This window comes from Nipponia nippon, unplaced genomic scaffold, assembly GCF_047370975.1.
Source record: "Nipponia nippon isolate SJK-2023a ecotype South Korea unplaced genomic scaffold, ASM4737097v1 scaffold_12, whole genome shotgun sequence".
Lineage (NCBI taxonomy): Eukaryota > Metazoa > Chordata > Aves > Pelecaniformes > Threskiornithidae > Nipponia > Nipponia nippon.
In genome coordinates this window covers 2,596,932-2,616,546 of record NW_028262313.1, presented here as the reverse complement: position 1 = coordinate 2,616,546, position 19,615 = coordinate 2,596,932, and the positions used below count along the sequence as shown (strand labels likewise).

At 43.4% G+C, this 19,615-nt stretch overlaps 2 protein-coding genes and 1 long non-coding RNA gene across 4 annotated transcripts in view; 1 reads left to right on the top strand and 2 right to left on the bottom strand.

Annotated features, from left to right (window-relative positions):
* Positions 1–2,424, bottom strand: part of LOC104023146 (ubiquitin carboxyl-terminal hydrolase 12) — a 32,628-nt gene extending 30,204 nt beyond the window's left edge. For both annotated transcript variants that reach the window (XM_087748379.1, XM_087748381.1), the window contains exon 1: positions 2,271–2,424. In XM_087748379.1, coding sequence (XP_087604505.1) covers positions 2,271–2,318 — 48 coding nt within the window. In that variant the 5' untranslated portion in view covers positions 2,319–2,424. The remainder of the gene's footprint in view (positions 1–2,270) is intronic.
* Positions 2,425–7,963: 5,539 nt separating this feature from the next.
* LOC104023138 (ras-like protein family member 11A-like) lies at positions 7,964–19,237 on the top strand. Its single transcript, XM_009476921.2, has 4 exons — positions 7,964–8,672; positions 10,099–10,155; positions 12,488–12,570; positions 16,528–19,237. Exons 1-4 carry the CDS (start codon positions 8,528–8,530, stop codon positions 16,993–16,995), a joined length of 753 nt encoding a protein of 250 aa, XP_009475196.1. The 5' UTR covers positions 7,964–8,527; the 3' UTR covers positions 16,996–19,237.
* LOC148056645 (uncharacterized) overlaps positions 16,920–19,615 on the bottom strand; it is a 38,255-nt gene continuing 35,559 nt past the window's right edge. The window contains exon 5 of the long non-coding RNA XR_015702521.1: positions 16,920–17,025. This is a non-coding gene — a long non-coding RNA (uncharacterized LOC148056645). The remainder of the gene's footprint in view (positions 17,026–19,615) is intronic.

The following is a 19,615-nucleotide window of genomic DNA, read 5'->3' as shown; positions in this document are numbered from 1 at the left end:
GTATTAGCATAATCCTGAAGAAAGTAGTTTCCCAAAGGGACTTTGTTAATGTAATTAAATGTTTTTATAAAGAAGGCTTAGGTTTTTCATATTTGCATTATGACAAAGCAACCAGTATTTTTACTTACTGGACATTAATTGAAGTAGATGCAAATAAACTGATTCAGTTTTAAAATATAGCACCCAGACCTTAATTTTCCTGGGCTAGCCGAAGAAAAAAAATAGTAAGATTGACAGCAAGTTTAGCTAAGCTAGACATGCACCTAAAACACTGATGCTGAAAAATTAGCTATACAAGAAATTCAGAAGCAAGTTTCATGGAATTATTTAGTGCTCACAGCACTGCTCAACATTTTCTGCAGAGAAATGAAACAGTAAGTTCTCCAACTGAAACAAAAACATTAAGGAGAAGCTGCTTCCTCGAAGCTGCAACACCGTGAGAAGTCTCCTCTTGAAAAAAAAACCACAGCACTTTGGAGGGGACATTAGTAGGCTACAAGTATCTGCTTAGCTTTTGTCTATCACCCCCACCAAAACCAAGGTAAGCGCAGGAGCAAAGATGAATCCGAGATTGAGTACGTATAGCCAAAGTCTCTAAAAACAAATCACAAACACTGGAACGGCTGGATTCAGATTTGGCTACATACTCATAGGAAAATGCATTGCCTTACATTTGCCCTCTTAATCTGAGGCTCAGTCAGCTGATCTCAGGAATGCATCCAAAATATTATATGGGATTGAGTCAATCACTTGCCTCTGGGGTGCAGAACTCCACAATGAAGTCATGATTCAGCCACCTCTCATGACCTTAATTTCACCTGTGTTTGTGATGGGCAATTAAAAAATACAAATTATGTTGAAAAAAATCTAGTGAGATTAGTGAAGTATGAAGTTCTGGGAAGTCTGCAGTACCAAAAACTTTAAGATCAGGTATCCATTGACACAAATTTAAAAAAAAAAAAAAATAATCTCTCTTGTTAAGAGTATTACTATGAAACTCCAAACACTCAGCTCTGTACAGCATCACTGCGGTTCAGTTCAATTGGGTCTCAAGTTAATCCAAACTGGCAGTCAGTACCTACATGGAAAAGAAACGGGAAAACCCCGCACCCTTCACACACGTGAAATCAGTCTCAGCGAGTTGGTGTGCAAGAGCCCCTTCTGACACTGCAGCCTACCCTCTGGTCTGCTCCTGTTCCCAATGAGATCTAAAAAGTGAAGCTTGACCACTTGGAGCAATTAAGAAAAACAAAATACTAAAACTGAATACCCTCAGCCTGATTCTAAGTCGGATTTCAGCAATTCAAACCCCTGTTATGGTTTATACTGATTAAACGCCTTACAGTAAGAATCTTTATGAAATGTTTAGATAGTGCATCATTACCAAGACGCAATATTTTATAACGAGTCAGCTGTGTTTTAGTGCTAGACAAACCACTTGCTGGCCTCTATTTATGCAGCAATGTAACTTCATTTAAAATTCTGCATAATCATGCAATTATCAGTCTCCCTCTTGCTAGACTTTCATTGGCAATATGGATGATACCCTGGTATAAGCATTCATGTGAAATGATTACAGAGCTTTTACAAACTAGTATAACGACCTTTAAACTGAGCTAGTTATCACAACAAATGACTGCGATCTGAGCCAGAAAAAGAACTGATGTTCAATAATTCCCTTGGTTCTTCTCTCTCTGAAAGAAAACATTCACCTGCCCTGAACATATTCCTGCGAACAGGCGGGCAGCTGACACACGCACCAGACAACAGCGAGTTCTCATTTCTGCAGAGAGCTCTGGGCTCCCCCGGCCACCTTTCCCCACCCGGGATTTGGGCCTAATTACTCCAAAACCGTCAAAACAGCGGCGCTGAGCAGCCAGGCTGCACCCCCCCCCGGCTCAGCCTGGCTCCAGCTACTACCACTGCCCTTGCCCCTTCCCTGGCACAGCCCCTCCCGCTGCCGCCCCCTCGGCGCCTCACCCGGCTCCCGGCTGCGGCCCGGCCGTGCCTTCCCCGGGGGGTGCGGGCAGCGGGGCGCCCGCCACCTCCCACAGGCGCCCCCCTACCCCGACAGGCGGCGGTGCCTCCCATAACCCCTCTGTTTTAATTACTTTTACTAATTCTTACGGCGCCCGGCCGCGGCGGGGCCCTCCTCAGCCCCTCAGCGCGGGGCCGGGGCCGCTCCCGCCGCCGGGGCTGGCAGCGGGGCCCCTCGCCGGCCGCTCCCCCGGGCCCCGGGCCGGCGGCGCCCGGCCGGCGGCGGCTCTCACCATGGTACAGATGGAGGCGAGTCTCCGGACCGTCATCAGTATTTCCATCCGCCCGACGCGGCCCCGCGCCCCGCGGCCGCCCCCGCTGCCGCCGGCGCCATGTTGGGACGCAGCCGCCCAACTGACAGCGGCAGCCGGAGCCGCAGGTGGCGCAACCGCCAAAAGGGGCCGGGCGCAGGCGGTGCGGCGCCCAAACGGCGCCGGCTGCGCGCCGCGCCGCGCCCCGAAGCGTTCCCCCGGCCTCACCGTCCCCCTCCCCGCAGCCCGCCTCTTTCCCCGCTCTTCCCTCCTCGTTCCCGGGCAGCCGGGCCCTGCGAGGCCCGGGAGGGCGGCGTGTTACAGGCCTCCCCCAGGGGCACCGCTGGGCTGCGGCTTCCCTCTCTGCCGAAACGGGGCCGGGGAGGCCCTGGTCCGTGCAGCGGTGGGGATGGCGGGGGGCGAGAGGCCCTTCAGCGTCCCCCGGCCCAGGGAGGTCCCAGCGGGATGGGCGCTGCCTGGGTCACTGCAAAACTGGAGGAAGGCTCCATCGCCACAGGGATGGAGCTGGGGGACGTTGCCAAACCCCGCAGCAAGGGAAACCACGGCCAGCCCGGAGCATGGAAAGATGCCTGCTGAAACTCTGCATTTCCCGAGACTTTTCAGCGGCTGTGAGCACCCACAGACGGGTTTTTACAACGATGCCCAGTGCGATGATGGAGTCGGACAGTGGTTTTGCACCAAGTAATCCTTTGCCGTTCTGCACCACGCGTCCCCGTTTCAGCAAAATGACAAAAAGGGCTCTTTCAGAGCACAGCACTACGAATGACAACAGCGTCTATTGTAAACCCAGGAGGAAAAGGAGTGAAAAATGTTGCCGAGTTGCCATGCAGCACTTCACGCGCCGCATACCAAAAGCAAATATGTATCAGAGGAGAACATCCCTCGTGAAGGCAGGGATGGGTAGAAATGCTTGTCATCTGGCTGATGAAGATCCACAGAATTGTGTCAAACCTGGAATGAGCTTGGCTTCTATTTCGTATCAACTATAAATTGAGCGCTGCTGAAAAGCGCTGACGAGGGTGGCTGGAAGCCCTCTGTTCCTGCTGCGCGAGAAGCACACCGTCAGCGGTGATAGTGCCGTTACTGCACGCTGCCCCTTACTCCAGCCCTGACCTTGTGGGAATATCCGTGGGGAGGGGAGGACGGTTCAGTTTCCAAAGCACAAGGATTTTTATGAGGCCAAGATGTTTCCATTCTATTTGAGTTGCTCGCCTGCAGCGATGTTCTCTTATACACATTGTACTTACCACGTGATCTACTACAGGCTCCCGAGGGAGAGTCTTCCACAACCTAAAAAAAAAAAAAAATCCTTACCAAATATGCTAAAAGTGAAAAAGGACACGTGCTCCTTACAGGGTTTCCATGAACAGCAATGCAACAAAATTAGGGACAGGAAATACAGAAATAGTGGAATCTGTACAGCGTTTAACCAAATTTTGCGATCTATTTAAATGATCGCCTCCCTTACATCCCAATATAGCATCAAATATGATTTATCACGGCTGTCGCAATAGCATCTGAGGACAATTCCTTCCCCTTTGGCCTCAGGATCAGAACAACTTTGTGCTGGGTACAATTATGGTGCTAAAATGGCAGTCTTGTCCCCAGACAACATCTTCTGAGGTTACTGCGGAACCACACGGTGCAATTTTTAACGTGTTTTACCCATGACCTGGCTCCACACAAGGTGAAATCCCGAGCACACAGAGAAAGGCTGGCTCCTCGTCCACATCACATTCCGTTCTGTTCCTTTCTTACCTCCTGCAAAAAGATGCTTTTTATTTGCCTTTCCCAACTATGAGGGTATTTAGTTACTGGGAGGAAGAAGGTGGTTAAAACACGACTTTTGTCTAGTGCAGTGTGAGAACTGGCCTTTGGGCCCCAAGTTTGCAACAAAGAACAAAGACGGTCAGACAAAGCCGCACAGATCAATCTGTTGTTGTTTGGAATACATTCAGGAGCGGGGGATGTGTACACCAGCCGCCAGCTACGAGTTTTATCACAGCATCTGCCAAAGCAACCGGCATTTCCCCAGCACCACATTTAGCGTTTCTGCTCAGAAATGAGCCGTGTTTCTCCAGCCCCGTCTCCATAACGTCAATATACTGTACAAAAACATCTGAGAGGTGCTGGAGGCAAACGGGACCGTTACAAATAGACTTTTAGAAGAAAGATCATTTTTTGCCAGTGCTAGGCAGAAGGGAAAAGAGCGACAACGATCGCCGTTTCCCCAACGTGCTGGGATCTTAGCAAGATCGCTCTGGCTCTGCTCATCTGTTACTCCTTCTGTAAACTGTATGAGGAATAATTATATCCAGTTTTAAAACCAATGTGACATCCTCCTATGAAAAGCACTATGGTAATGGCAAATATTTTTATTTTTAGAATGCTTCATCTCTGAAGATGTGTAGGAGTGCCAACATCAATAAAAATAGAAAATCTTATAAAAACCATAGCCAAAAGCAACAGAGACCAATAAATAAATCTGTAAAAAAATTAGTGTGGAAATAACATAATCTCCGTGCGGCATGCAACGGCACATATCTTTGCATGGAGCAACCCAAGGAGCGGTTAGTGAAATCTCCAGAATCATCCAAATGTTTTCAGAGTTGCTCAGAGTTTTGCAAACATTCCCCCTCTAATTTAAGCTATTGTTTTTCCAAGAGAATTTGAATTTAAAACATGGTTTTCTTAGCTAAATATAAGTCCATTGTGCACAAACAATGAAAATCTCTTTTAAAAACAATTCTTATGCTACATGCCAAGGGTTATACAATCTCCAATAGTGTGAATCCTTCTGCATGGTTTCACTCAGTGAAAAGACTTTTCTGACAATCTAGAAAAGCAGATAAGGATCAGATTGTCAAACCTCTGGCTTTGATTCTGTATCTTACTCGAATTCTTTCAGAATTAGAGCCTAAAAGTTATGATTGGGGGGGAGGGGGAAGGAGCATGAGAATAGATTTAAAACTTTTTGAGAATATGCTGCTTTTTTATTATTACTAAAACCCATTCTCTCTGGGCAGAGATTTCTGCACACAGTGGAAACAAGCTTTGGTTAGAAGCACAAGAAGCCGGGGCTAATGCGTAAGAAATTTAGATTGAACCGTATTAGCAAAGGCACTAGAAATCGATTGGTCTGCTTCCAAGATGCAGTCGAAAACTGCTTCCACATTTGTTTTAAGCAACTAGAAGCCATCACAGCTGCCAAAAGAAGCAGTTCAACATTTCCTCCACCACTGGTCTTTCATTCCTGCCCCCACGCATCTCCTCTCTCATGTCAGCACCAGCATCCTTACAAGCACAAGGCAAACAGCTTTTCCAGTCTCTCTGCAAAAACTCTTTTGGACTCTTTGGCAAAACAGCTTTTCCAGTCTCTCAGCTCCGTGCCTTCGCAGACCCCACTATGATTTTGAGATGCGGAGAACTGCGTGCCGCACTGGCGATGGGGATGCTCCGAGGGTTTACGTATGCAGCAAAACGCTACCCTCTCTCTCCTTCTCCATTCCCCTCCCGAGGGCACCCAACACTTTGCTGGCTTTTTTTGCTGCTGTTGCACACTGAGCTGATGAGTGTGAACTGCCGGTGAGGACTCCAAAGTCTTTTTCCTAATTTATGAGTGCCACGTCCAAGTTCAGCATCATTTAAGCACAGTTTATATTCTTTTTCTCTAGATGCACCGCCTTACATTTATCTAGACTAAAGCTCACCTGCTGACTTTATGTGCACTCACTTGCTTTTGTGAGATCCTTCTGGAGTTCCTCAGCACTGGCACAACATTTGGTTACCCAAAAGGACTTTAACTTTTGTTTCTGTTGATTGTGTTGCCTTTGGAGCAAGCCAGCAGATCTGTATTCTTCTAGGAATGTCTTTGCTCATGTAGCATATTCTCCATGATCTTGCTTAACTGACTTGGCTTTTTTTCCTGGGCTGAAACTCTTCTGGCCACCTAGAAGCTGATAGGTATATTACTGTTTGTTCTTAGAGGAGGACTATTGTGATGAATACTTTTATATTATTCACTAACATATGCTTTTAATAGCAAAGGGTAACAAAGGTTCCAACATCCTGCACTTAGAGAGGCAGACAGTTAGGTACTGCTGCTAGCTAATCCCCAAACTTATAATGTGTCCAGCTCAATAACACATTTCAAAGTGCACTGTTAATTGACCACAAGATTTTGAGCGTTTTCCTATTCCTCCTCTCATTTTGCCTGTTCTTACAAAACTTGTGTGAGATTAAAGCACCCTGGTAATGAAATTTCCTGGAAAAGATTTTTCAGTGTTTGGGTGTTTGCAAAAATCTGGAAGCAAATTTACACTGGAAGATTTGAAAACCATTCACATAGGAGCCATGTCCCAAAAGACACATGATCTGGTGGCTCCCTGGGTAGCCCTCCAGATATTTTGTTCCACCTCTTCATCAGCTGACTGTCATGATGGACAAAGTAATAACACTTGGTGCTTACACAGCAACTCCGCACAAATACTGTTTCAGAAGTAGTTTTTAGAGGGGAAGCAGAGCCTTAGAAAAGCGACACATCCATAAATCTTCTGAATCTTGTGCTTATTTCACTGGGCTGCTGTGCACCAAAGCTGGATTTTTCTAAAGCCAGCTCACACTCAGCATGTCCTCTGTGATGCTGGAGTGGAAATCGAGATCGTTTGACAACCTGGCCCCCAGTGCTTTGGGAAGGGGTAGTAATCTAAGGACCTGCCCTGATTTCCCACCCTCTTGCGCTAGCTCGCAGCCGTACCCTGGCCTCTAAAACCTGCTGGGCAGAACTCGTGTATGCTGTGACTGAAAGCAGTGGCGTGAAAGCAGCTGGGCAGAAAAAGTCTTTCTGGTGGCTGCAGCCTCTACGTAATGAACCATGCCTACCTTCTGCCTGCTAGGAGCGGACAGAAGACAGGAAAAATCTGCATCCTCAGGTCCCCATGATCTGTGGGTGGATTAGCTGCGGTGCCACTTTCCGTTAATATCCATGTCTCCAGACAGCATGACGGAGTACAGGTCTCAGAAGTGTGCTGCCTGCCTCTTCCCACTGCTGCCTAAAGCTGCTCCTGCCCCTTGCAGATCTCTTTTGAGAAGATGAATGCTCTAACTATATTTTCTGTAGTTTAATTTACATCTGTTTTATATTATTTGCAGTTTTGCTTTATCATTCCCTCTCTACTGCTCTTCCCTTTTTCTTCCCTCCCCATTACCCTTGATAACTGAAGCTGATTGTAGCTAGTGTACGGTTACATGCTGTCATCCCTACAGACCTTGCAGCCGCCAGCTGCCTTAAAACTACATTGGGTTTTCCCATAGAAGTCATTGTTTCTTCATTCCCTCTGTCTGGCTCACCCCACTGAAGGATACCGAGTCCTTCCTCAGCCTTCCCAAGTCTGTCGCCAGCCCTAAATTCACTTTTCCATGTTTGGAGAAACTGCAGTGTCCCAACCCAATACTAACCCACATTCCAGCGGGCCATTAAGACTAACAACACGTATAAACCAGTAGATCAAATGTATCCTGTAGGCTACATATGTGAGCTAGTATTTTGGAATAACCCACAGCTGCCTGAAAACGGGGGGGGGGGGGGGGGGAGAAAAATGTGTTTGTTTTCCTGAAGAGGAGTGTCCCACCAGCTTCGGCACTCTGAAGGGGCCCAACTGCAGGACACAACAGGACAGGGAGAACAACAGAGCATGGAGTTGGAGCCAATTGAAAATGCAAAGCAACTAGACAGGCAGAACGGGATTATTCAAAGTGGAATTAGAGCAGAGCATGGGGCTGACTGTATCTCGCTGAAAACGCTACCGTGATGACTGTAAACCAGAAGAATCTCGCTTTAGCAAAGAGCCAAGGGACAGCACATAAAACAGGCAGCGGGGAGATAAAGCTGCGAGCGAGGGAGCGCGGCTGATGGAGGCACAGGCTGGTGCCCGGCTGGAGGAATGTCATGGTTTCACTTGTGATTGGCTGGGGAATGGAGGAGTCAGTTTTCACGGGGGCTGATCAAAAAGTTCCCTTTTGCTTTCCAAAGTTGCTGTCTGAGCAGAGGCATCGGGAAGAGGAGGCCAGTCGCTCTCACATTCCTCAGGAAAGCTACTTAAATGAAATGAGAAGGCTTCTCTGTCCAAGGATATACAGCCAAGAACAGACGCCGAGAAGCTGTTTTCCTTCTTTTCTCCCCCAACTCCTCCTGGAGTTGAACAGCTCTCATTTCTGGCATGCGTCTCATCTCTCAGGATACTATGTCACAGTATTCTACTAACTTTCTCTTGCTCCCCATACCAGAGTATCCTGTATTAGACTGCGTGCCCAACAAAATCATCAAGCTCGTGGTCCTGGGTGGCAGTAGCGTTGGCAAGACAGGTAAGTCCACAGGTGTAGTTGATGCTTTTTCTTGCTGCTGCGCTTACCAGCTGATTTGCAGCTCAGATATAGATCCAAGGCTGTGAAAACCCTTAACTGTTGCAGCTGGAACATTTTAAGTTACTTTTTTTTTTTTTTTTAAATGCACTGCATAATTTGTGAGGCGGGTTTGCTGTAGGTCTGCGTGAGCAGCCAGCGTGAGGTGGCGGTGAAGAGGAGAGGGCACTGTGTTGGGAGCTCTGTACTCACAAATGATTCTACCTGGTCTTGTGCAAATTATTTAACTGTGTCTAAATTTCCACACCCCAAAAATGGGCCTAGTGGTTTTTATTTTTATTCTCCTGTTGTAAACGTTTTATGCTCTGCAGACAAGTAACAGCATACAAGATGTGTCTTCCTGTATTATTCTCCAAAGGAGAGGAGAAGAAAAGAGGGTAAAGCGAGCATTATTGCTTTTGAATATATGGTTCATGATTTCAGAAATGATTAAGGCCAGATCTGTTTTACTACATCTGAGGTTCCACAGGACTTAGTAAAATGTTTGATTGTTTTGGATTTGAAGCAGCCACATTTTCATATTATTTTTAAGTAGTTTGTTGAGGATAGCTGCACAGTCAATTTCATTTAAGGGTACTAAAGAGGTATCCACTGTGAGAAAAATGATTATTGTAAATGAAATCTATGATAGAGTTGTTTGCAGAATAAACCCTTTTATTTAGCTATTAACTAAGTGGTTTTGCAAGTGATTAGGAATCTGCTGAGATGAAGGCACTACAGGAATATAAATTACTGTTGCCACAACAGGATTTTAAGCATTATAAAGTGATCAAGAAAAAGGAAAATCCAACAACGTAAGGAGGCAGCGCAGGTTAAGGCGAATAAGGCGGCCCAGGGCGCTGCAGCATGACCCATATGTGCAGAGCACATGCAGTTTGTTTGCTGGATGTGATTAGGTATCACTAATGGGTTTCATGAGGAGGACTGAGGATTTTTAAGGCTGGGAAGAACCATTACACCCATCAGCCTCACTTCTTATATGACACAGAGGTCTTAAATGTGGTATTTGGATTAGTTTCAGTTTACTGGCTTGTTACTCTTTTTCTAAATTATTTCAAAGCAAATGTCAGATTGTTATACCTGCAATGACAACAAAGAAACCGCTGTATCCTACACTGAACAGCCACGCTGAATCTAAGGGGTAATTTCCAATACAAGTTGCAAAAAACTGTGCATTAGCTATCACAGCCTGGCCCCAGATCTTTTTCTGTGAGTGCTGAGAGAAGCATTTGCAGAATAATATGTAAGCAATTCAAAGATTAACATAGTTTCATATTATACTAACTCTTCCAGTAAGATATTACATGTGTTCTGCAAAGATTGACTTTGGTTCACATTAAAGACCCATATTTTTTTCATTGTTTTACAGCCCTGGTTGTGCGCTTTCTCACGAAGAGATTTATTGGAGACTATGAAGCCAATACTGGTGAGTCTGCTTTCTACTGCAGTACTGCAGATAGCTTGAAAAGAAATCTACTCTGTTTTGTGACTGGTGCATATTACAGGAAAGCCAAGCAGTGTTAGATGTCCATAAGGTGCATATTTTCGGTTAATAGCCTCAAGCTATGAAAGCAATAAATCAAAGGCTCATTATTTATGATCCTTTTAGCTATTTTTTTCCAACTTGATGGAAAAGGATCAGAGTAAAAGGCTTGCTTGGGGACATACCTATACTAAAATGCAGACTCAAGGAACAACTTGCATATCGACTAAACCGCGGAAACCCAACGCTGCTCTCTCAGCAACCCCAGGGAAGCCAGAGGAATTCCAAAGCGCGTAAAAGTCACTTCAGAACTTTTCCTGTATACTCCCTTTTTTCAGTGGCTTTTATGACAAGGGAGACTTCCAAATTGAAGTATTCTTTCCATAAGATCAGCAAAGTGACCACGCAAACTGCTTCTACTGCATTTCTTGTTTAATCCTGACACCTCAGAGGATGCGTTCATGTGAACTGTTTAATTCACAGCCTCTGTTCCAAGAAAGTGTATTGGCCGGTGTTGTAGAAAGGATCTACATACACTGTGCTCCTACCTGCTAGCACATCCCACACGTAGACCATCTCACAGTTTTTGGGTGAAGGAGGACAGGATTCAAAGCAGTGATTGCTTCATTTTGGAGATGCACGCTGAATTTAGAATGATGAGTTAGGAAAGGAGATGGCAGTACAAGACACCTTTGATCTCCGCCTGTCTGAAATACAATCTGAAAGCTCCTCCTTACAGCTCCCTCTCACTGACCCTAAGTAACCTTGATGGTTGGCTGCACTATTTCTCTTCCTTTTCCTTCATCTCTCCTATGGGAGACTGTACATCAAGTTAGACTTCTGAGCGTTGCAATGGATTGCTGCCAGAGACATTGCTGAGAACCACATGCTTTTCTCATTAAGCTGCCAGCCCAACAGCCATGCTGTAGAAGAAACAAATATGCCAGAAATAAGAAACAGGTGGCAGTGCATTTGTGATCATTCAACCATGCTTCTCCTTCAGTTGGGTATAAGGCAGAGCACAGGCAGTGTCTGGAAGTACCTGCTCTTTTTTCTGCAGTGCATTACAGAGTATCAATAATATGTTGTCTGGTCTTGGTTCAGGGGTGCAGTATCTTCCCATAAAGCAGTAACATCTTTTCAGCTTAAAATCTGATGTGTTTAAAAAAAAAAATAATCCCAGAAGGGCTATATCGCCTCACAGACTCAGTATTAAAACTTAATATGATTCTGTTGGATTCAGATGCAGCAAACTTTGCCATACTAAATTTCCACTGGAATAAAACTACCTGTTCCCTTGAACCAAAGATGATTTTCAGAAGCGATGGCATTACTGTCACTAACTGACCTCCCTGTTAATCTGAATTCCTTACTCTCCAATAGATGGGACATTGTTTTAGATGCAGCAGTGGCAATTGTATTTGGACAAGACTGAAAGGCTGTACGCAACAGCTGTGGATGTAGCATTTCTTCACGTATCCGTGTGACTTGTATTAAGTTCTAAAGTAAAATAATGCTGACATCAATCTCTGAAGCTGTCCTTATCACAACCACAGATAGTTTGTAAGATCAAAACTTAAGTTTTCATTGTCTCGTAACATGCACTCCAGTAACAAAATAAAGTTAAAGCCCAGAATAGTAATGGTCTTATTAGAGCTGGATCAGTCCCAGATGTTTCGAACTAGCGCTTGGCCCTAACTATGTGTCATTCAGATTAACCAGAAGTCAGATTCAAAGTGTCCAGTCTTTGGGGATTCCAACCAAACTCTGACTGCTAAGGTCACACAAATCCCAAAGAGCATCTAGGTGTTTTGTATACAGTCACTTACTCTGTGTCCAAAACGAGAACACTTTCCTTTTTTGAAAACTTTCAGAAAAATGCAATAGGAAACAGCTCACTCCTTTTACAGACAACACCTGGATATCTTGGTTTTAGATTAAAAATATATGAAGTCCACATTTTATAAAGTTAACCGTATGGATTGAAAACCTGAATGGGATTTATGTGCCCACTTTGACTATTTCATTCAATACAAAGTGCCACCTTTCCCAGATACCATCCTAGGTATACATTCAAAACATCCAACCACACAGCAAATACAAAACCACTTTCCTTAAGTAAACAGCCACACCACCACTCCAGTGCCATTCACTTTCCTCTAAGCAGCTACATACCATAAGCCTCAAAAATCTGGATTTCAATAGTTCCATTTTGCCTTTATGTACTCTTTCTTTGCTACAGTCACTGACTCTAATGATCTCCCTTTTCCACCAGGTGCTTTGTATTCAAGAAAGTTCACCATAGATGGGGAACAGATCTCTCTACAGGTGCAGGATACTCCCTTTGTTTCATTGGAGGTAAACCATCTGCTCAGTGCATCGCTGCTTTACAGCACAGTTACTGTCTGTTGTTTGTTGCCAGCACTTCCATCTGTAAGTAACTCTACGTAGCAGAAGCATAGCTGGGCTCAAACCCGAAGGAAGGCTAACAGGGGTACCTTAAGCCTTGCCAAAACGAGCCCTTGAAGAGGTTAAATCAAGCTCCTTTAAGAGTAAGTCAGAATTAAAACCAATCTATTTCAAACACATTAATGCATCCCCAGCAGTAAAATCATAGTCTGGCTTGCTCCTGCCAACTCCTTGACTGTTTTATTTCCTGTGAAACGGTTTCTGTCCCTGCACGGCAGAAAACTCACCTGCCTAGAGGCCCAGCTGGCTCAGCTTAGACCTTTCTGCACACCCAGAATCGTTCTTCTCTAGAAAGGTGGTTCTTTCCAAGGGGACAGGCCTCACAGCAGTTGTCATTTCCAACTAGGGTGCTTTTCAGTGCTTTCTTTACTTTTTTAAAAAAAAGATATTTATTCCTTATTTTTAAGGTGTTAGCGTTTATCTACACCCCTCTTTCTGTCAGTGTTTTAGATATTCTAGATTTAATATTTGACTAGGAAGCTGTTTCTAGAAATATTTTTCCAAGCAGGATCTAAGATTAAGATGTCTTTTTTTGAAGATCTGCTTCACATGCAGAACAAGAGGATGAAAATAGTGTCAAAGCAGTAGGAAATGTAATGAAATTTGGTTTTACATGAATGGCGGAAATCTCATGAGAGTAATAATTCCTATAGAATAGCTGAGATTTCATGATAAAATTAGGTATCCTCTTGTCACCATCAAACCTAAACTTCTAGGTTTGGCCTTAACCTCAGTCTAAGCTCTGACTTGGCCAAAGATATGTCTGGATGGGAACACCGCCTTCTCTCATCCTCTTTCAGTCTAACCCTGGGCAGCTTTATATGCCTTGTTTTGTCTGCATGGGCCCATGTGTGCATGGGTTCATTTCTGTGCTGTAGAACTGTGCCGTCCTGAGCTTACAGAACAGGATAAGCAAAGCTCCCACAGCCTCAGGTTCCATTCCCATTTTCTCTGATGACTGGAAGTAGATGTAAGCAGAAATCTTTGACAAAGTTCCCCACTCTCTGCTGCTGCTGGGGCTGCGCGGAGCACTGGAGAGGACCCCTCGTTTACTCTGGACACTAGAAAGCAAACAAAAGCTGGTATGGAAGTCCTCCAAATATTCAAGTGGGACTTAAGAGTACAAAGGCCCTGTGCCAGCTTGCTTAGAGAGGACCTGCAAAGAGAAGCTGTTGGTGGTGATTAGGCACAATTGGGACTGCCTGATAAACACTTAACAAAGGGAATCCCCTCTCTGTTCTATCCCATGGAGAAAGGAGGGAGTGAAAGAATCTAATTCCCTCTTTCACACCAGATATATATGTTTATTTTCTGGTTTCCCTGTTTTAATTAAGACTGTGCCCTAAAGTTCTGTGACTGTAGCCAGAGCTCCACAAAATTTAGTAATGCCAACAGCTGAGGTTTCTTAGTCAGAAACGATTTTCATTTAGTTAGGAAGGCGTTTCATTTTCTTTGTCCCAGTCAAAGGTCTGCACTGTTTCAGCAGTTCCCACAGACATGCTTATCTTAGCCTGTATCTCTGTTTGCATCAGATGATGTGTCTGAAATCTGACTGTTCCCGAACAGGGCTTGTTAAGACTGGGAATAGGTTGGATTTTCTGTTAAAATCCTTAAGGAAGAGAGTTTCTTGCCCTCTGCAGGCTGAGCACAGTGTGTCAGGAGGCAGTTGTGGAATCGCTCCGGATGCCAGCCCCGCCGGAAATGTTCATGTTTAAGAGAGAAACAGAAGCAAACAGATAACTGGTTTTGTTAGGCGATTCATTGCTGCTTGGTCTATACGTGGCAAATGACTGTGTGTTTCAAAATTCATTCTGAAGCAGAGATTTCCATTTAAAAAGTAGCCCATTAGCCTTTGATTTTCCTGAATAAAGCATTCCATTGGGGATTATCCGTCCATCTCACTACTGGGTGGGCCTAGCTGGAGTAACTGAGAATTTCTGCTCATTAGGGCTCTCTGAATATACACCTTCTCCAAAAACATTTTCAAACGCTTGCCAGAGCAATTAGTTCTTTTTCCCCACGAAAGGAGTTTGCTGGTGAAAAGAGGCTAGCAGGACATGAAGGGTGGCTAATTATCTACAGATTGGATACAACCCAGACACCAACAGCGCAAATTGCCCTTCTTCCCACAGTCTGCCCTGTCCTGGCTTGAGTTCACTCTCATTAACCTTTTAAACAAGGCTGCTGGTGAGGATCCCTCTTCATTCCATGTGCAACTCTCTTGGGTTTTGGGGTTTGAGGGTTTTGGGGAGGGAGAGGAGCGATAGGAGCACCTGTTAAACAATTTCACCGCTAACAGGATTTAGCGTTCCTGTGAGCTGGCAATGGCAAAGAACTACTAGGTATGATGAGCCAGTGAATCTATAGGCCATACTGAAATATTTACAAAGGGCAGTTAGTTAGCAGAACTCCTGTTGAAAGTTGTAAGCCTAATTTATACTATGAAACTTCAGAAATTCTGCTTCCTTCTCATCGAAGAGCCTTGTCGGTAGTCCTTTTTTTACTGTCTGATCTACCATAAAAGAACAGATGAGTTTTACTCATTCTTTTCCACCTCTGCTTCCTGAAGTTAGGCTTTGTAATTCATATTTAGGTGTCTAAATAAAAGTGACCTGTTTTGGGAGATTGCTGAGCACATGCAAATTATGTTAAAATGAATGTGAATGGCAGATATATATTCTATAGATACACAGATAATGGAATATATGTTCTAATAGCCTTACTGAAGTTGATGAAGATTTCTTGAATAGAATTTAGCAATAATAATAATAAAAAAGTTTGGGCTCTGTATTCATGATGTTGAACTCCCCCTAAAATATACAAAAGCCTCTAATTCCCACCAACTTCATCAAGAGCTGAATACTGCATCTGCTTAGTGCCTTGTTGGATATGAAAGAAATGCCAAAGTTCCAGAAAGCCTGTAATATTGACAGGAATGTCAGTTCTTACAAACCAAGCATACTGGCAATAACTGCAGCAGTGATCTCCCTATCTGGTTGGGTTACATGCCAGCACGGATAACAAAGAGTAGAGGATTAGCTGAAAATAGCTTCATCTTGAAAAGTGAGCTGATCTCTTTTCAAGCCCCACAGTACTGTATTCAGTTTTATATTCCCAGCGCTGGTGATTGTTATGGCTGTCTGAGTAGGAGCGGTGATGGACTGAACAAATGTGTGACCAGCAAAACCATAATATAAACCCATTGCTGCTCTACAAATGAGCAATGAGATTTCACCTCATTTTCAATTCCAGTAATTGGTTATTTGTAACAAATGGCTTTTTCGAAGTAACTTTGCCTTTGACTATCTGGAGACCTACATGGCAGCAAAACCTGTCAGGCTTCACCAAACAGAGTTAGTGAGAACCCCCGTCCGTGGAGACATTGAATACAGAACTGGGAAAAGCCGTAACAAAACACCTTGGGGGACAACCGTTCACTTGCAGTACTGTGACTAGCCTGCTGAATTTTATAATGCTTTTATCATGCCCATCACAATTTTATCCACAATAAAAGCGTGGGTTTCTGTCACACTGGTTTAGTACAATAGAATACAGAACAAACTTTTCAATATCAGTATTTTGGCTGTTCTCTTATTTTCAACCAATTTGCTCTGAGCCCTCTCCACTCCACATTACTGCTTACCGGTAATATGTTACTGACACAGTGGAAATTTCTCCTGTCCCCGGTACATTCCCTGACAGTCAGAGAGGTTTCTGCCTGTACGTTGAGAAACAGCCGCACATTAAAACAAAGCTCCGAGTAGCTAACAGTGCTGTATGACTGTTTGCTCTGTCTGCTCCCTATTCTCAGTTTTCTAATCTCACACCTCTTGGTTTTGACGGCAGGATGACACTGACAGCATATGCTGCCAAGAGCAGATAAACCGTTCAATCTACTGGGCAGATGGCTTCGTTTTTGTTTATTCCATCACAGACTATGAGAGCTACCGAGTCATCCGTCCCCTACACCAGCACATCCGCAAGATTCACCCGAATGCTAACATTCCCCTGCTTCTGATGGCAAACAAAGGAGACCTCCTGCGAGCCAGGCAGGTGTCCTCCAAAGAAGGACTCCAGCTGGCCAGTGAACTGGGAGGTACTTACTATGAAGTCTCAGCCCGGGAGAACTGTGAGGGAGTGCATGAAGCCTTCCAGCAGCTTTGCCAGGAGGTCAGCAGGATGATTGGGAGCTGCAATGGAGAGAAACGGAGAGGCCTCCACCTTGTCCGACCCAAGTCTCCAAATATGCAGGACTTAAAGAGACGTTTGAAACAGGCTCTGACTTCCAAAGGGAAATCTGCCACTACACTTTGATGTAGCCGACAGAAATTGTTTTCCGCAGCCCTGAAAAAAAGGCAAGAAAATAAGCTGGTAATAAGGGGCATCGCTGAAATTCAGCAATCAGGTTGTGTGAGAGGCTCTTTCATTTTGTCGTTACATCTTCCTTAAAAATCCTGTGCTCATTCAGCAAAGGAACTTACCGAATTTGCTCTTTAGGGCAAGAATTTAGAAACTGTGATTTAAAAAATACATTGTCCCTAATGATTTCCTTTTTGAAAGGGAGAGAGTCAAATAGTTTAGGCTTAAAATGTGGATTTTATTAATGAAAATAATTAAAACCTACTTTTAAGAGAAGTGACTTCTCTTAGGGATGGCTGTATTCCCGAACATAGGCAGTAAGCTACAGCAAGACATGAGGAGAGTGACATGAGCTATACTAAGCAAGCAAAATTTACCAGATTTGCTTAGTCACAAGACTGGAAAATAAAGGCAAAAAGTAAGTGAAGAGCATAAATAGTGAAAGGTAGTAATTGAAAGCTTTTAAATTGCAGTTTAGAAAGTGTTCTTAGCAACTCGGGGAGAGATTTGTTCATATGCAAGCTTTAGCCTTACAGTGTCTCTTTAAAGGGAGATTTAAAAAACCTCGCTATTTTTTCAGGTTATTTGTCTTTAAATGCATATTGACTGTTTCTGAAAGTGATTATATGGGCAAAACACATGCTTGTAGCAGCATTTTGTAGTCAGTTTCTCAATGGTGTACTTCTCATTTTTCTGTAGGTTTCCTACATGGCAATGAGAGAGGGACAAATAGAGCAGTGTGGTTTAAAACCTGCAAAAAATGGGCTGTATTAATCAATAGCAAGGAGGTGACCTAAAACTATTAAACTTTTTTTTTTCCCAAACTAGTTAGATTTCAAGTTCAAGATGCTACTTTAAAGAAACAAGGCCTTCACATAAAGTATATTTAATTCATTAGATCTTTTTTTCTCAAGAAGAAAAGGTTTTATGATGCCTGAAATTTCTGGCTTCAGGAATTCATCATTTTGTTATTTGCCTTAAGACCAGACTTTACTCAATACCTGGCAACGCATCCAAATCACCAGCCTATCAACACATATTGCGCCGGCAGCATCTCACTGCATTGTGGCTCAGCATGTACAAAGGGATTTGAAGTTGTATCCTGTGAGCTGGCCTGTTTTATGGTAGCAATAACAACAACGTGTAGCATCCATCATTCTCTTCTCAATGCGAGCGGAAAGAAACTGGGTTGGACCATGGAAGAAGTCATGATGCAACAATCTTTGCTTTAAACAGACCATATGAGCAATTCGCAGGACCATGAAATGAAGTAAAGCTCAATGATTTACACTCAGGAACACAGAAGGGAAAACCCTAGCTTGATGGATATAGAAAAATACTCGCAGCTGCAGTTTCAGCTGGCAGTACTGAGCTAAATCAACCTTTTACTCATTATGAGGAGCAAAAATGTAAATTGAGTCTGATGAGTATTTATATAGCTCAGGGCTTGAAAATGTATTTTATATTCTTCTTGTCCCTATATTAGACAACTCTAATCATGATTTTCCTTATCACCTGGATTTGCGCTATCTACAGCTCACTTTGTTTTATTTATTGTTTTCCACAGCTGGTAACCTGAGAATGTCTTGTGTTCTGATTAATTTAAAATTCTTTTATTCACACAAAAGAACTGCTCCTTTTTTAAAAATTAGTTTCAAGTGGTAGTAGGAGGGGAAAAGGAAAGTTAGATCCTCCAAACAGGGACACAAACAATATCAGAGGATTTCTACTTTAGCTTATGATTAATTAACAATTTGATGTTTGAGCAGTGTCATTATTCATTGCAGGCACTTTGGTATGGTGTTTATTAGCACAGAATTTCAATATTTTAAATTACCAATAGCAGAGCTCGAATATCAAATCTAAAGATTCAATAACATGAAATAGTTTGCAAGAGAGACACAAACTGAAAATTATTTACATTGGAAAAATGATCACCAATTTTGAATAGCAATTAAATAATTTACCATCCCGGTACTGTATAACAAGGGCTAAATTTGCTGAAGACAATTTGCTGACAATGTTTGTTTTCGTAAGAGCCTGAGAGAATTAGGTGCTCTAGCTTGTTAAATTTGTTTGTAACTTACTCTTTCAGCTCTAATCCTTTCTTATTTGGGAGGAAAGTTCAACAAATTTCAAGCCTGTCAATGTTTTATTTTCAATAGTCATTAATAAAAACATGCAAGGTCTTTCCTGAGTAGCGTACAAAATGGCTCCTTTACATCTCATGTCTTTAAATGTCCCTTGTTTTTACTAGACTAAAAATATATTTTTTTCCCTTCTTATAACCTTATACACCCTGCTTTGGAAGTATACGCAAGTATTCCTACATTTGTACTCCTACATAAGTTAAGTATTCCCACATTCCTGCGGCACTGGTGGGGAAAAAAATGTCTACATTTTAGCTAAGGCCAAAAAAATATTGAAACGTTTAAGTCTTCTCCTAAATACTAACACGTGGCAAACATTTATTCTGCTACAGAAACTCGAGTATAGTATTTCCTTTGTTCATTGACCAGCAATACAAATGCTGTAATAGCTTTGATACTGGTTTTAAGCCAGGACATACCATCTA

Bases quoted from the DNA above. Each gene is read 5' to 3' on its own strand.
- LOC104023138 (XM_009476921.2), top strand. From the start codon at position 8,528: ATGCGTCTCATCTCTCAGGATACTATGTCACAGTATTCTACTAACTTT. The intron at 8,673-10,098 runs GTAAGTCCACAG...ATTGTTTTACAG, and splicing joins CAGTAGCGTTGGCAAGACAG to CCCTGGTTGTGCGCTTTCTC. The intron at 12,571-16,527 runs GTAAACCATCTG...TTTTGACGGCAG, and splicing joins CTCCCTTTGTTTCATTGGAG to GATGACACTGACAGCATATG.